General features: G+C 40.1%; 1 protein-coding gene across 3 annotated transcripts in view; it reads left to right on the top strand.

Annotated features, from left to right (window-relative positions):
- Positions 1-15,798, top strand: part of NRIP1 (nuclear receptor interacting protein 1) — a 73,908-nt gene extending 58,110 nt beyond the window's left edge. For all 3 annotated transcript variants that reach the window (XM_082279170.1, XM_082279168.1, XM_082279169.1), the window contains one exon: positions 7,001-15,798. In XM_082279170.1, coding sequence (XP_082135296.1) covers positions 7,358-10,846 — 3,489 coding nt within the window. In that variant the 5' untranslated portion in view covers positions 7,001-7,357 and the 3' untranslated portion in view covers positions 10,847-15,798. The remainder of the gene's footprint in view (positions 1-7,000) is intronic.
- Positions 15,799-17,801: the final 2,003 nt, after the last annotated feature.

Raw genomic sequence — 17,801 nt, 5'->3', positions numbered from 1 at the left:
AAGGAATTGACTGAAATTTCTATGAAACACCAGGTGAATCATGGTTATATGAACAGCATGGGATTTTCTGCATCTAGGAGTGATTATTTCTGTGATGCTCTATTCTTTTACTTGTTAAAATAAGAAATACTTATTTAAGGTAGGCTGAGCTATTGTTTGAAGAGTGTCACAGCATGAAAAATGGCCACATGTGTTTCGTCTCTGAACTTTGCAGAACTTTCCAGCAGGAGGTTTTGGTGTGCAGGCCAGATTTGGATTAAGCTGTATATGGTGCTTAAGTGTACTTATAAACCTTGGAGAGCTGCTACTAAGGCTTTCACAAACTCAGCTTTCATGGCAATTGTCTGCTCCCCATTTTCCCCTTCCCATGTGCTCTTTTGGGGGTTTCATTGGATTTGGGGTGATGTTGGATGAGGGATTTTTTTATTTCTCGGATAGGGTTTTGGTTGGTTGATTTGGTTTTTTGTTAGGGCTTTTTTTTTTCCTTATTTTCACTTTCTTTCTCCCTCCTGGCAGGGTGCGCAGCCTCGCCTCACTGCCTCCCCGGGCAGCCCTGTGCGTGGATATGGAAATGTCCCTGACATTTCCACACCTCATTTCAGCACACAGTAGAAATGTTGTGTTCCCCCTTGATATATTACGTACCATCCCAAAGCTCCTCGTTGTGGTATTCTGTGGTCTGAGTGAGTCACAGATTCCCGGACTGGTGAATCCCATGTGAAATCTGAGGAGTGGAGGGACACTTGAGGTGACCGAATCCCCCTTTCCACACCCCAAATGGAATGTTTAGGAACAGCCTCCCCTTTCTTATGTGCCTCTGGTGCTACTATTAACAAGAACAGTAATCTGCATTTACATTTTAGTGGTCTTTTAAAAGCTGAAGTAAATAGTCTCTACCACGAGAACACTTGGGATTTTTTTCTTCTCCACACTGTTGTTGGGTGGCTAACATTTCAGTCCAGTGGTCTGTCAGGTCTTATTCTCAGAGGAAAAACTGTGTCTCGTGCCTGCTGTGCTCTTGGTTCTGCATTCCTGTCAATTTTGTGTGATTTACAGGCTTCTCAGGTACTTGGGGTTTGTGCGCTTTTGTAAAACGGTAGATTTTGCATCTCTTTGAGCTGTTTCATCATCTGTTATGGAATTGGTTTGCTATAGTATTCTTCAAAACCCTATTATTGAAACTGCTAAAATAATCAAAAGGTTTTGATCAGGGCGGTTTGGGTCTGTTCCTTTCTACACACCCCCTCCCACTGCTGCCCCATCCCCACACTGTAGAAAACAGCACCTCTCTGTTGTTTAAAACTTAAAGTCAGGTTGGGGCTGGGTCTGGCAGCACACAGCTTAAAAAATCACGGGGGAAAAGGCTTTTCCATTTGTGTGCTTGTGCAGAATTTGGCCGTGGAGCCGTGGCTGTCGCTAATCCTGCATTATCTGAGGGGGTATTTCGCAGAGAGAGCGATGCTGCCGTGTGCTCCTTGCCAGCCTGGAGGGAACAGCCCCAACTCAGGATGGGGAATGCCAGCTCTGGTGGGGTTGGAGTCTCTGGAGCCCCCTTCAGAATTCCTGGCAGCAGCAGGAGCTCCTGCTGCTGCTGCAACACGATTCCTCATGAGCCTTCTCCTGACTGAGCTGTCTAAAAGGGATAGGCTATCCTTCCCATGTTTAAAATGTCTTTTGGAGTCAGTCAGCAGGCCTACAAGGAGTGAGTAATGTGCCAAGCTCCTGGGAAGAAGCTTATTTTTTCTTTCTCAGACTGATACCCTACAGTTGTAGGAGAGGAGCCTGATTTATTTTATTTAAATTGAATTAGTTGTAAAAAAAGCCTTCTGGATTCCCAAGTTCTTTTGAGTGCAGCCATGGGTAATTCACCCACTTATTGCTGAGTTTTTCTCCCCCATCTGATCATTTTTGCTTTTTGTTTTTTTCTTTTTACTTTTGCCTTTTTCTAAATTACATTTGCAAAGGGAACCTTCAAAATGTCTTGGCTGCCTGTATCAAAACTGTGAAGAGGTCTCAGCTGCTCCATTCATCTCAACAGATTTCTGACACAAAGCATGGATTTTGGAAAGCAAAGCACTCAAATAAATACTTGATTCTCTTAAAGCACGTGCTTAAGTACCATTGAAGTACCTGCTCGTTTGTGCAGCTCTGTGCATTTGGTGTCGGGGTTATTGATCAGGGCTGTTTCACTGCTCAGAACCTTTGCAAAAGGAGCCAACTAAACACTGAAGTGCTTTTACCACTGCTCTGAAAACATCCTTCCTGCTGAAATCAAAGGTGTGCAAATTGAGCTTAATAGCAAAATAGTTCTGGGACAGCAAATCTCACTACCCCCACTCATTCTTAGTTCACTGCAAGATTCTGCTGCAATTTCCAGTGCATCTAGGAATTTTTTTTGAGATCCTGATTTCATTGTGCTCTTCAGCATTTTACTGCAGGCAGGCATAAATAATGGGGAATGACTTAAAATCCTGTGTTTTAGGTACTTTTTCAGTGCTGGTGCTGGAGCTGCTGAGCAACACACAGCCTTTAATATATTTATCCTCAATTATCTTTCTGAAGTTTCCATCTATTATTACTCTATCTAGGAAAACAGGGTACAGAGAAGTAAAACCAGAAGTCAGACAGCCTGTCTGCAGTACAGTGAGTAATTGGATCCCTGGATCCCAAGCTGCCACTGTAATCACTGTACTGCATTCCTCAAATCTGTAAGAATTAAAACGACAGTCTGAGCTGTTGGTTGATGTGGTGGGCTGGAGCCTTTTGGGAATATGAGAATGGAAAGTCAGTGAAGCTAGTGGGAGAATTTTTCTGGCTCTTCCAGTAGTAGCTAAGCATTAGAACACCAAATTTATTAAATAACTGGAGATTTTTATTTCACAGACCAGTTTGATTTTAGCTTTACAAATGCATGTTTTGATTCATCTCAACTTAAAAATGGAGCATAAAATTGCTACAGGAGTTTAATCATCATGAAAGAACTCTGAAATGCAGTTAATAAAAATGTTTTATCTGTGTGAATATATACTAATCTCAATCTCTATTAATGATTCTAACAATGTGCATGAGTTTGGGTAATCTCTCTTCTAATGAATGTTCATGTGGGCAATCTGCTAGCCATTGCCAGTTTCCTAAATGAATACCTTAATGGTTTCTGTAAGATTTTTTTCTGGTGATCTTGAATTAAGAGTGCAGAAGAAGACAGCTTGATAATACCAAGTTTTTTGAGTTGTCCAATAGATTATGTAACCCTCCTACTCAAATAATGCTTGTCTAGTGTCGTTAATTCACTGTGGCTCTCTGTTCCATTTAGCAAAAGGATTTAACTAGAAATACTAGTCTGAGATATTGGAAAAATACAATATGGATGTAATTTTGCTAGTTAAATTGGGAACTGTGTATAATTTCTTAAATAGCAGGAACTGCGTATCTATTGGGTGAACTAAAAGTCTGCTGTTTGTTTGGAGTCTCCAGTTAGGTTTTGCAGGTGAAGTTTTTATTCATTCAAAGAATTCCTTAGAAATCAAAAACAAATATTAAGGAGCAAAAAGCCATTGGTTCTGTTGTTGTGCTTTAACATACTAGAACCCGTGTTCTCAGATTTCATTATCTTTTGCAGCAGTAATATTTTATGGTAGGAAAAGGATCTTAAAGTTTGTTGCTATTGGTGGATAAATATATTTGTAGTTTGCAAACAAAGAAAAACTTCAACAAGTGCAAAAGTGGAATTAATATTCTGGACGTATACAGTTCAGCGAACATTTTAATATTCCCTTATCTTCCCTATTGTGCCTACAGTTTCTCCTTAGGCACATTTTAAAAGGCTGTAGGACTGATTTCTCATGGTGTGCTTCACTTGGGGAGTTTCTCACCACGTCACAGCATTTGTGCTGTGGATTCTGCTGCTGCTTTAGTTTTGTCTAGGTAAAACATGACTTAATGAGCTGTAATCAGTGGGCGCTCCTGGACGTTCTGCAAAACAGTTGGGTTGTTTATTTCTCAGGATACAGAAGTCTGGGAGAAGATAGTAGAAGTTACAAAAAAAGCGTGCATTTAGAGTAGTTGTGGTCAGGAAAGCACATCAACTTATCAATTTGTTTTGTCACAGTAATTAAATATAATATTTAGGTCTAGAGATTCATAGATCTTAGCAGTTGCTTCAGCCCTTACTGGGAAATAAAAGAGATCTGTTGCTATATTGACTTCTCCTTTCTCTTTCTTCTGCCTTTTTCGTTAACTTTCTTTTCTTTTTCATTACCACTGCTCCAGTAATTTCTTAAATATTTAATTAAAAAAAAAAAATTAACATTTCAGTGGGTCCTGGAAAGTGAAGTTCTTTTGTACAGTTTATATGTACTTTTTAAAAGTTGCGGAATGGTTGCCTCAGTGTCCTGCTGAACGTTTATTTCCAAAGCTGGTTTGGATTTGGCGTGACTACACCTCAGATGGACATTGTCATGTGAGATTTTAACACTGTAATGCCTCTTGCTTCACTAGATCAGAAGAGGCTTTTTAAAAGGTTTGCTGATGTCCTGTTCTTATGTGTTAAGTGCTTTCCAGATTTCATTCTCTTTAAAGAAACTTCTTTGCAGCAACCCAATTTCATTAAGTTTATCAGTATTTCCCTAGCACTGGGTAACTAAAATAAAATTTAAAAAATGAAAAAGGGGGCAAAACACTTCTGGAAATGGTTATTGTATGTAAACTGTACTGGCTACAAGTGTCATCTCCTGCAAGAGGCTTTTTAAGTACCCAAGTACATCAAGGATTTGTGTGGTCTTTTTTGAATTACCCAAAGGTGTAATGAGTAAAGTTGTACTGAATATTGGCTTAATGGTGCACTTGTTTGGGACTCTATCTTAAAGGTGACCTGCAAGCCTTGCTTTTCTCAGATAGTCAGAAATCCTGACAAAATTTCAATTTTATTATCTTAAATGTGGTACAGAGCATATCAAGTGCTACTTGCTTCTTTTTTAGTAACAGCACACTGTCAGCTTCATTTCCTTTTGAAACATGAAAATTTGGTTGCAGATAAACAGTTTACTTTTGGAAGCTGGAAAAATATATTCTCCAGATAAAGTGCATTCCCAAATCTTTGAGGAAATTAGTCTAATTGTATTGCTGTTACTGTTGCTGGATGTTTGATGTTTTCATTTGAAATCTTGATTTTATTTTTAAAGGATTTGTTATTTGTGATTTTTATTCTGGTTTTGGGTTGAAACTCTGCAAAAGCCCACCCAGAGGTACAGAGGTTTTTGAAGGAACAGTAAGATGATCAGTAGTTTTCAGTTAGATGAATCCACATCTAAGTTGTTTCATGTTTGAAGGAATACTGTGTCTTCTACCAGTAATTGTGTAAGTACTGATTAATGTGGGCATGAATTTCTGAGAGAAGTACTGAGACCTTAATAATAGCTAACACCTTTGCATTTGATATTTAAATGCATGGGTGTACACATTTACACTACAAGGCATTGCCGGTTAGATTTTTTTGTTTGGGTTTGTTTTGGGCGGTTTTTTTAAAGATAGCTCCATTTTTAGAGTTTTTTTAGATTACTTAAAACCTAATAAGGGAATCTTTGCCCTGGGAGATTAGGACTGTTAACATGACAGCTATTTAGTAGTTCTTATTCTTTACTTTCTTAAGATCTGATTCTTTTCTGACTTCTGGTTGCCTGTAGGTTTTGAATTAAAAGCTAGCTTCTGGGAAATCAATCATAAAATATTCATTCACTTTAGGAGGAGGCAAGGATTTCATCTGTGTACATCCCTTTTAAACTTGTAAATACAAGTTTTCAATGGAGTTTTAGCTAGTGAAAGCGAATTGCAGAGTTCAGTATGCAGAAGGACACTTACCTTTGCTCATGTTGAATATTTATGCCAGTTCAGTATTGAATGAGTGAAGGAGGAGGCATGTGTGGTGTGATGATCTCATTATTGAGCTGTGGTGACTGAACTGCTCGTGCTGCCCATTGACCCAACCCAGCCCTGTAAGTGAAGCTGAAGAGACGCATCCAGCACAAGCGCCATTGCTGTGCATTTTAAAACAGCTTTTTATACCACATTGCCCCATCCAAGGGAGTATTTAGTAGAGATACTACTCACTCTTGAAGAATAACAAGAGTTCAGGGAAGAACTGGTTTGGTTTAGTTTTGCCATCATATGTTTCATGTACAGATAGAACATAAAGGTGAAAATCCTCCAGGAAAGGGAGAGTTTTGATGCCAGGATTTATATTGCATCAGGAGCATAAGCAACCTTTTCACCACTCTTATCACATGATTTTTCTAATGACTTCTGGTTGTTGGGTGCTGCAAGAAGAACAGATTTCACCCCTGTTGTGTTACCATACTGGACTTTGCATTAGTGCATAGTCCTGGGCAGCACTAACGACTTGGTTTCTACTTTCAGCAATATCATCCCCCTGCCAAACAAAAATGTACTCATATATATGATGCTGCCTATTCTGTTATTTGAAAATGTACTCAACATGAAACCAAACATTGACTTTAGTCCTGCCTTTTCCTGTTAGTTCTATTTTAGAGTGGTAGCCTGCGTGTCCTGTGTATTTACATTTACAGAAGAAAAGTTCATACAACTGTGAAGTAAAATTCAATGGAATTTTTAAAAAACTGTGTTTAGAGTGATTCAAGATTTTCCTTTCAGGTTTGCTAGTCCTTATTTTTAGCTGCAGAATAGCGAAATTCAGTGAAGGCTTGTAGTAGCTGTGCTTATGAGAAGCAAGCTTAATTTTTATATAAGACTGTCTCAGAATTGTTTTCATTAAATTCTTTAAATTGGTTACGATGTGTTTTGTCCTTATTTGATTTTTAGTTTCTTCTGGAATGTGTTTGTTGTTTACAGATCTTGAATTTCTGCCTAAGACAATGTGTGGGGAGTTGGGTTTGGATTGATTTTTTTTTTTTTAAGGAAAGAAAGTCTTGTGCAATTATATCTTATCCTAAATATCCTCTTTCTGTCTTTTGTGTTTCTGACTTAGGAATTTTATGAGCTTGGTGGAAATGGAAAAGGAAGAAAAGCAAGCTGGTCTCCTGAAGAAAGAAGGCGGCAAATACTTAATGGAACTTTGTTTCTGTGGAACCATGTTTTGAGTGCTCCTCCTAGACGTTGTCCATAAATATCCTAGATATCAGCTGATTGCTATGATTGGAAACCTGGCTCACCAAACAGTGTACACTGGGAGAAGCCTGCCTAGGATAATACATTTTCTATTGTTTCTGAAAGTCTGTAAGAAAACACTATAGACATCTACCTGTTATTAACTCTGCATCTTGATTCAGCAAAACTAGTCTTTGAAGTGAACAGAACCAGAGCCTTTTGGAAACTTTTATTGAACATGACTCATGGAGAAGAGCTTGGCTCTGAGATGCACCAGGATTCTGTTGTTCTAACTTACCTAGAGGGATTACTAATGCATCAAGCAGCAGGAGGCTCAGGTACTGCAGTTGACAAAAAGTCCACTGGGCATAGTGGGGAGGATCAAAACTTTAAGATTTCAGGAAATATATTTCCCAGCTGTCAAAGTAATGGTCCAGTTCTTAACACAAGTACATATCGGGGATCTGGTATGCTGCACCTCAAAAAAGCAAGACTGTTGCAGTCTTCAGAAGACTGGAATGCAGCAAAGAGAAGGCGGTTGTCTGATTCCATTGTGGATTTAGATGGAAAAAAGGAAGCTTTGTTGGCTGGCATGGTTGAAAATGTGCCTAAAGGCAAACAGGATAGCACATTACTTGCCTCTTTGCTTCAGTCGTTCAGCTCTAGGCTGCAGAGTGTTGCTCTGTCACAGCAGATTAGACAGAGTCTTAAGGAGCAAGGGTATTCCCTTAGCCATGATTCTTTACAAGTGGAGAAAGATTTAAGGTGCTATGGTGTTGCATCCAGTCACCTGAAGACTCTGCTGAAGAAGAGCAAAGCAAAAGATCAGAAGCTGGACAACAGCCTGCCTGACATCACTAAAAACCTGCCCAAAGAGAGGTTTATAGAATCTCCTCATGCAGTGCAAAGCAGCCCTAAGGTGATGAACGAGCCCCTGTCATGTGCTGCAAGATTACAAGCTGTTGCAAGCATGGTAGAGAAACGATCCAGCCCTGCTGCTTCGCCCAAGCCCAGCGTAGCATGCAGCCAGCTGGCCTTGCTCCTTTCCAGTGAAGCCCACTTGCAGCAGTACTCCAGGGAACATGCTTTAAAAGCACAAAATGCCAATCAGATTGCAAGCGAGAGACTTGCAGCAATGGCCAGATTACAAGAAAGTGCTCAGAAGGACATAGGCCAATTCGGTTTGGCAAAAGGAATGACAAGCCATCTCAATGGTCAAGCAGGATCATCCCCCAAAACAGTCACTAGCAAAGGCAACATGGCACCATTTCAGAGTTCAGTGGGAATCATGCATTCACCTCCCAAAACCATGGGATACAAAAGTACTGTGGAAAGGAGTAATCTGAAAACGTCTCCCAGCAACAGTTTGCTCTTACATTTGCTGAAAAGCCAGAATACCACCAAGCACTTGAAAGGGCGTGAGCAGAGTGAGAGAGCCAGCCTTTTTGAAGACAGCAGCACACCAACAACTGTTGATGAGTATTCAGACAACAATCCCAGTTTTACAGAAGACAGCAGTGATGATGAAAGCTCCCATTCTAACTGTCTTCCTATAGACCTATCCTTTAAACAGAGGACAGATAAACCAGATGTAGGTCCACCTGCATCACTGGATAACCTGACTCAGTCCTTGCTTCATAACTGGGATCCAAAAGTTTCCTGTCCAGAGAACAAGGAAGAGAAAGACACTCCGAAAGCTTCTAAGCTGAATCCCCACCAGAAAGTAACACTACTTCAGCTGTTACTCGGGCATAAGAGTGAAGAACAGGTAGACAAGAGTAATGACCCTCAGGGACCACACAGTACAGCTGATGTGGCAAAATTCACTGTACAGACTGGGAAAAGGACTCCTGTTACTGACAGTCCCAGTGCCAACCGCATGACTCCGTTAAGCACTCCACCTTTGCTGGCTTCTGCAAAAGCAGACTCTCCTATAAATCTCTCACACCAGTCCCTGGGTGTCAAGCGGAGCTCACCACCCTACGCCTGCAGCATCCAGCCGGACAGACTGATGAATCCCGCATCTAAACACTTGATAGACCTGTCCAAAAGCAAAGAAATTCAAGGAGCTAAGCTGAGCAGGACTGACAGTCCCCAGAACTCCTCGGCATTCAGTGCCAGCAAGCTGCTGCAGAACCTGGCTCAGTGTGGCATGCAGACTTCCATGTCGAGTGAGGAACAAAGAGCTAGCAAACAGCTGCTGGCAGGGAACATGGATAAACCTGTGGGCTTGATTGATAGATTGAACAGCCCTCTGCTTACGAATAAATTGAGTATGCATGAAGAAAATAACAAAATATTCAGTTGTCAGCCCGCACCTACTGAACAAGGACTTCCAGGTTCGGAAATAGAAAATCTCCTTGAAAGGCGCACTGTCCTTCAGCTGCTTCTGGGAACTCCCAGTAAAGGTAAAAGTGAAAAAAAAGAGAGGATGCTTTTAAGAGATGAAAGTTCTCAAGAACAGACAGACAAGGCTTTGAATGAGCAAATATTGACGGTGAAAATAAAAACTGAACCATCTGAAGAATCAAATGTTCCTTATAATTCAAATGCACAACAAGTAAGAGAATGCAAGAGTAACAAATTCCAAGGGTTTGTTCATTCACTGCAGAGAAACACAGCTGCTTCTCCTGCATCCGAGGAGTTGAAAACTGAGCCTCTTTCACCTCAAGATTTCTCCTTTTCCAAAAATGGCCTGCTAAGTAGGTTGCTGAGACAGAATCAAGACAATTACCCTGCAGATGAGCTGGACAGGAGTCACCGAAACAACGAGCTGACACACCTTGAATCCAAGAGTCTTTGCACGGTACCGAAGAAGAGGAAGCTTCATGCTGAGCCTTTGGAAAGCCCATTAAAAAAGATGAAAAGTAATGTGTCTGATGCTGCAAACAATCACGCTTCTCCTACTGAGGCACTGTATGGGCCTTTGCTTAACCAGCAAGAACTGAAATTCAGCAGAAGTGATGCTGAATTTAAATATGCTGTAAGTCATGGTTCAAATAGTGAAACTGAAAATAGGAGTTGGTCTAGAGATAGTAAAGGCTTTAATGTGTTGAAACAGCTGCTTCTCTCAGAAAACTGTGAGAGAGATCTGTCACAGCATAGGAATAACATACTAACAGAGGGCAAGAAAAAAGGAAACAAAACCAGTGCAACAATGAATAAACCTGAATTCACCATTTCTTCTGTAAGATCGTTGATGGGAAGCCCTGTGCAACAGAACAATTGTGTAGATCACAGAACATTTCAGTATCCTGTAGCAGTAAAAAGTCCTGCCAGCTCCCCCTTCCCTGAACATTTGGGGAGTACAGTGTCCAGACTCGAGCCCGACCAGTTTAGCATGTGTTCCATGCCCAGTGAGAAAGGGCCCATCAGATGGGTGATCACAGGCATGGACAAGAATGATTATGAGAAAGACTCTCCAAGACTGACCAAAACCAATCCAATATTGTACTACATGCTACAGAAAGGCGGCAACCCTGTCAGCAGCCAAGAAGCACATGACAAAGAAATTTGGAATGAACCTTCATTTACTGAGAGTTCAACTCATGTTACAATCAAAGAGGAGTTGACATCTGACGCAGAGCTTAAAACTCCTTTTAGTAACTTAAGAAGCCCTTACAACAGCCATATGGGGAGTAACACCTCTCATCAGCATGGTGGTATGAATGGAGAAGTGCATGGACTCCTGGAAAAAGTGCGAACAATCAAAAAAGAGCCAGAATAAACTGCAGCCTCCTCAGTGAGTTTACAATCAGTGGTTTTGAATCTTTGTTTAAAAAAAAAAAAAAAAGAAAAAAGAAAAATGAGTATGAACTTGACTACTGTATAAATTGAGCATGATTTTAAGAAAAAAAGCATGGTCTAATTGAAACATGTTTTCATTTGATAAACTTTTTATTTTTCTGTTGATGTTATTTAAAATACATGTAGATAAAATTTGCTTTACAGTAGATTGTCACAAGGAAAATAGAAGGGTTGTAATTTGTACAAGAAGTTTCTGTATGTATCGGATTAAGTTATGAGTACTCTTTGATCAGAGTCTTATTTGGATCTGCAAGCTTTTGGTATAACATAACGTGTAAGCGTACAGCCTAGGTGGTGGTAATGCTGCGTTTCCTCCCTCCCTGTAAAATAATCCTCCTTTTTTTGAAGCCTGAGCATAGAGACAGTGTACTTTTTTTTTTTTTTTTTGAATGTTTTAATATGTTTTGTGAAATTTTAAGAATAACTTTTAAGAAATGGAGCAGTCCGTCCAAGGTATTATCTTGTCATATTGGAAAACCTGCATCAGTGTTAATAATTGAAGTGCACTGAAATGTATTTTTTAGTGCTTCCAAAATTTGTATTGTTATTTTTAAATCTTGTTTGTGGTCCTGCCAGAATAGTGGTGTAAAATCTATTTTTCTTCCTTGCCCTGCTCTTGACAAATGCCTTCCTCAGAATTCTTAGCCATAGTTATGAGTTACTAGTTACGATTAAGGGTTTTTTCTAGGTTTTTATAAAAAAGGCAGATTTTCATAGGCCATGCAAGTACTGCATGAGTCCTTTTGTCGGCACATTCCTGTTGCTTCCCTGCCTAAAAGGGGAAAGCCAAAATGCCTCTTGGAACAGTGTGATGGATAAGGCTTAGTACATGTATTCAGTGAGGAGATGCTGGAAAGCTTGTGAGGGGGATGAGTGGAATTGTCTGTTCAGCACCATCCTGCTTCCCTGTGGAAGAATACCAGCTGTACTAAAGCAGCACATCAGGCTTTCACTCAAAGATGGAATAGGATTTTAATGAAAAATGTGTTGGCCTCTTCCTACAACCAGGGAAAAGAATCTATAATCTGCCAATATTTATTACTCTCTGAACAGCCGATGCATGGTTTAATGCACTCCCCTTTCACTGCAGAAAATCTGGCTTTAGAATAATTTTCCAGATAGCACTGAGGATAAAACTGTGGTTTTGTCATGTTCTGTAATGGATAGTGGGATATGTCTGAGAAATCCTTCTCTGCCCTTTTCCTCAATCCCCACCTGTGCTGTGATTTGTAACATCTGGCAATATCAGCCTGAGATGGGAGGAACTGAAAATTGCAGTCAAAGCCGAGACACCTTAAAAGAATTGCTGGCTGGGGAAGAGCCATGTGGCTCTGCTTTCCCGTTAGCACTGTCAGTGTTAACTCCATTTGCAGCCCTTATTTCTCTGTGGGGAGGAAGAGGACAAAATCCAGTTCCTCTAAATTATATGAATTGTTGGCAAGCAGAAGTTCTGCTGAACTTTTTACTCCCCTAAAAGTTCTCTGTGGCTTCTTGATTTCACTGATAATCCTCTCTGCCATCAGCAAGCACCTAAGCAGTTGGCTTGCACAAATAATGGAAGCTACACTTGGGTTTAATTTTGTCTGTTTTCACCATTGCAAGCCGATGACATGACAAAACTGCTGTTTCTGTCCATCTCATGTCTGCATAGCAGAGATGAGTGACGGGGCATTTTGCTCTTTTCCTGTCTGGTTTGGTTTCAGAGATCCTTTTCCCAGACTTCTGGCTTGCTGAGACAGAGCAAGCTGTTGTCCCCCTCTTGCCCCTGTCCCCAGCCTGAGATCAGTTCCTCCTCTTCCCAGTGCAGTTCCTACTGAGAGGGACTTCTCCTGTCTGACAGCTGGAAAATGCACCACTATTCTGTTTTGCCTCCCTCCGGGGGATACCTTCTTTTAGGGAACACAAATATTTGGCAGTATCCGATAAAAAACATTCCCCCTGGTTTTTATGAGAAATAACAGAGCAATTTAAAGATATATTTTTATGTTATTTCAGTGAAGCATAATATATTAATGGGCTGTACAAAGAAGATTTATATTTTAAAACCTTCACACAAATCTAATATCATTTTAAATGTCATTGTCTGAAGTATAATATAAAAATAAAATTTTGTTTGTCTTTAATATTGCATTTATAAGTGGCCCAATGACAATTCAGATGTCTCATAGAATAATCATTAATGAGATAAAGTATATTTTGGATTGACAGTGGAACTGAATTCTTTTTATATGAGTCAACCCAGCAGAAATATTAAAAAGATGGTATTTGTTCCATCCATTAAATGTCTTTTAAAGTCTTAATTGATTATTTTTCTTGAAACAATGTGTATATAGGTAGGAAATATATACAATATAGAATAATAGATGGTCCCCAGACTAAATACAGGGCTATAATTTGCTTGAAGGGCTCCACAGAAAAATGCAGCATGAGAGGATGTGGAATTATCTGGTTGAAAAAACTTCTTCAAAGTTAAGTTGAGATGAAGAGTGGGGAAGAGATTCTGACCCTAACAAAAAATATTGGGATCGAGCAATGTGCTGACCTTTGTATTTATTCTAGGGTAGTCTATTGTTATAATATATACTTTTGAACATTTAGTTTTGGAAGTTTTATAAAACAGTTAAGTTAAAATGTTAACAGTTTGACCAGTTAAGGATTTAGCTTTCTCTTTAGTTGATGTTAATGAAAGGGTATTGCCATTCTCACAGACGTCAGTAAACTCTAATATACAAGAATTTAAGTTCAGGACATGGTGTTCATGGAAGAATCTTATCTCTTGCAGACATTGCAATCTCAAACAGCAGGTAACAACACCGAGGCCCTTGAGAGAGGGCAGGACATGCCAAGGGACTGCTCAGTCAGCTGCTAAGAGGGCAGCAGCCTCCTCCTATATGAAATTCTCCAGTGGTTATTATAATCACTGGTGTTACCCTCTCCCTAGGAAAGAGAGGTCTTCTTTGAATCTACCCCATCCACATTTACAGCATGTACACCTTAGGACCAAAGGCTCTCAAGTTATTTTTGTCTTGTAGCATGGGTGAGTAAGAAGGAGTTCCTGTTTTTTGCCTTGGAGACTTTTCCATCAGAGAAGAGGAGCTGGGTTTGTTGCCCCAGGAGAGACTGGTAGGGCTGGCTACATTTTCCCAAGCAACTCTAAAGTCCCTGATTTCCACCAACCCCCATAGATGGATTGCAAACCAGGGTCATTTCTTGAGTAGCATTCAGTACTCTCAGCAACTCCTGTCTCCTCTAGGCCTTTTAGAGTATAGATTTGAAGCAAAATGGGGTCTTGGCAGATCTTGGCAGCAGCAGCAGCTGTATGGGCAGAGTGGTGCAGGATCGATGGGTGCTGGTGTGTGATCCCACCATCAAAGGAGCAGGGGGGAGGGGAGAACACACCCCAGTTACAGCCAGCTGAGACTGCTAGGGGAAAGCTGCCTCCAGCTCTCAGAGCAGTGAGGAAGTGAGTTAGGGAATTGTCTCCACACCACGCTTAGAGGTGCAGTTGCAGACCCTGGGAAGTTAAACCTGAATTAACTTTAGCCCCACTTAGCTGGGAAGGGCTGGGGCTGAAGCAGTTGGGTTGTGGAGTGCCCGGTGCCTTGCTCAAGGGGGTGTCCCCAGCACTTGGTGGAGTGCCCAAGCCAGCTGGATTTGGGGATTGACTTGGAATTGCCACGCAGATATGCCTTTTCTTTCCAGAGGGAAGTGTCTGGGACTCAGATAGCCAGGTTTCTAGTGTCTCCTCTGCCAAAGCTTGAGGAAATGATGGTGGGTTAAGCATGACCGCAGAATCAAAGGTGGAGAGCTGGAGGGCTTCTCTACTGATTCCACATAGCTGGGCAGCTCAGTTTGAGAAGTTCATATGAGATCAAAAGGGAATTCAGCCATAACTTTCACTTTTCTTAGCCATTTACTCTTAGTGATGTTTTTAAATTTTTAATTTACAAATGTTTTTAAAGGAAAGAAATGAGTGGTTTAAATTTTCCCTGTTAAATGTTGGTGAAAGTATTACAGCTCTCATTGACGTCAGTGACATGATATTACCAGTTTGTTCTCTGCCACATCTTACAGAGGAGTAAACTGGTAAGTATATATTATATATATATTTATATATAATGTAAATATGTTGACTTGTTACGCCTATAATATGTTGAAATTGGTTTTTAAAAGGTGATGTAAATAGTGGTTTCCTTAATGAAAAATACATATTTTGTATTGTTCTAATGCAAAGGAAAGAAAACCTTTTAATCTTTTTTGTTATGTATATTCCATGTATAAGTGTAAATATGATCACATAGGTTTAAAAACTTTTGCATGTATGTATACAGTTGCAAGTCTGGAAGAATGTATAGAAAAATTCTTTTATTTAAAGTTGTGATTACCTGCTGCATGAAAAGTGCATGGGGGACCCTGTGCATCTGTGCGTTGGCAAAAAAAAAAAATGTCTTAACAAGTCAGGTCAGTTCAAAACACAACAGTATTCCACTTCTGGACATGACTTCTGCTGTGGTATTTTAGCTTTGTGAAAGAATGTGCTTCAAATCAAAAGGGTCTGGAAAAAAAAAATGCAAACCTACTTTTAAAACATGAAGTGCTCATACAACTATAATAAATCATGTAAGTTCAGGACTCCATTTTGCATAATTGAAATATTGTACCAGGACTATTACATCCCTGTAAAACAAAGGAGTATTGATTCTCATTGCCATACATAAGAATTCGGGATTTTACCACAACCAATTTTATTGTGATGTGTCTTCAGTAATTTAACTGGTCTCATTTTTTTATTAGAAATTAATTTCCTCATGTGATGTCACAAAACTGTACATACTGCAGTGTGAAGTTTTTTTAAATCTTTCAGTGTTTACTTCCTGCAGAAGATTTGAATAAATGAGAAAAATGCATTGTCTTGATGGTTTTTAAATCTGCTTTATTTCATGTGTACTTTCCATTCTTGGAATGTTAGTGGGCTCTTTGCATCAGTGCTGTTGATACAAATTTCTGACAACAAAAGTACCTCAAGGAACTTAGGTACACATAGCCTTCAGCAAGGCTGCTGACTGGAAACTGAGAGTTGTGGAGCTGGAAATGAAACAATCGAAATCAGATTAACAGCTTTACTTCACAAAGCTCTGTATTATGTTTTATTTAAATACCCTTCTGCTTATTAACTTGAAATCAGTGACCATAAACTGGAAACCTCTAAATGGGAGTTCTCATGTGAAAATAATTTTAAATGTTGAAACATTGTTCAGGTCCCTTGTGTAGGGCAGAAATGTCTGTCTTCACACTAAAATCTACTTTGGTTCATATCACAAAGAAGACTTCTCAGTTTATTCTATTTATGTTCTTAAGCAAACATGTAGAATAAGTAAACACTATTTCCCCATGAAGCCCACACAAAGGTTTAATGGTGCACTTCCATCATATTATGGAGTTTTTAAGTCAGCTTATGACATTAGTGCAAATGATGGGTTGCAGCCTTAGTGCAAGTGCTGTTTCTCTAGAAAATTTTTGTTCCAGGGTGTCCAGACACAGTGTCTGGAGCTGTACAGTTGCAAGCAAGCACATAGGATAGGTCATGAGTGTCTTGGGGAACACGAACAGCTGTTCTCATGAATCGTCCTGCACTTCCTGGTCTCAGCAATAAATTGTGCACCTGAAGTTCTTTGGAAACATTCTGGAAAGCAGAAAGTGCAATACATAAAGGTAATTTTAAAACAGTGATTCTGAGTTCATAGATCTCAACTAGGGCTTCCTGAACTATATAACTGAGCATTTTAATTGTTTGGTATCCAAAGTAGAATGGGTTAAGGATGCTGTCTCTCTTTGGATACATCACCTTGTAGTATGGATGTAATGCCACCAGTGATGCTCAACTGTGCTTCAGAGGGAAAGGACCCTGACCCAGCTTCTGCACAAGCTCTTCTCTCTGTAAGTAGGCTTGATGTGAGGGATCAATGGCTGGGCCAAAATGCAGCCACCTGAAAAAGCAACATCCCTAAGGAGCCAATCTAATCTAATGGCAGTGCAGCTTGGAAATAATTTCTTGGAATATTCCTTGTGCTTTCCTCAGTGCTGTGTTTCTTTCAGTTTTGAGTCTGCCACCAGGCAAAGCCAACACTATGCCTCTGTTTCTCCAGTGGTGATCCCCTAGGACAGTTCCATGGAGCACCTGAATATCTCTGACTTTTCTTGTATTGGTCGGTGGTGGGTTCAGGCTCTTGTAAATTCACTATATTTATTCGGTTGTGCCGCAACACCAAGTAGAGCTTACAGAGTGTCTACCAGAACAAGCAGAGCTGCAGAGCTGAGCATCTGGTGTGCTGAACAGCCTGTAGGGTCATGAGGATGTGGAATGGGTCTGATATCCCAAGAAACATTCCCCTCTGGGTGAATGTTAACAGCATTTGCTTGATGATTCAGAATGAACTCACCCAAAAGTGCCTCACACTGCCAGTGAACTCTTTGCAGACAGAACTGTGGTCACACAGAATCTTCTTGGTCTCCAGCTTGTTCCTCACAAAATGAAAGTTGCATGTGATGTTGATGGGTTTTTTTCATAAACAGCTGCTGAATGAAGAAATTTTCATTTCTGCTTCAGGGATTTCCAAATGGGGAGGGATAGCAATTATGTTCACAGGACTTGGCATCCCAGTCTTCTCTGCTCCTCAGTGAAATGAATTTTATCATTGTGGGTGTCAAGGACAGGTGTGGACTCTGATAGATAATTTGCAGGGACGTGCATTGTGGAAGCCTTTATAAGAGTAGAGAAATTTACTGCAGTAATACAAACATCTTCGCACAAGAAAAGCAAATTATTCTTCATTGACTGTAAACTTGCCAAGAAAAATGTGGGTTTGAAACTAAAG

This window comes from Coloeus monedula, assembly GCF_965178545.1.
Source record: "Coloeus monedula genome assembly, chromosome: 3".
Lineage (NCBI taxonomy): Eukaryota > Metazoa > Chordata > Aves > Passeriformes > Corvidae > Coloeus > Coloeus monedula.
This window is presented reverse-complemented; position numbering and strand designations above follow the sequence as displayed.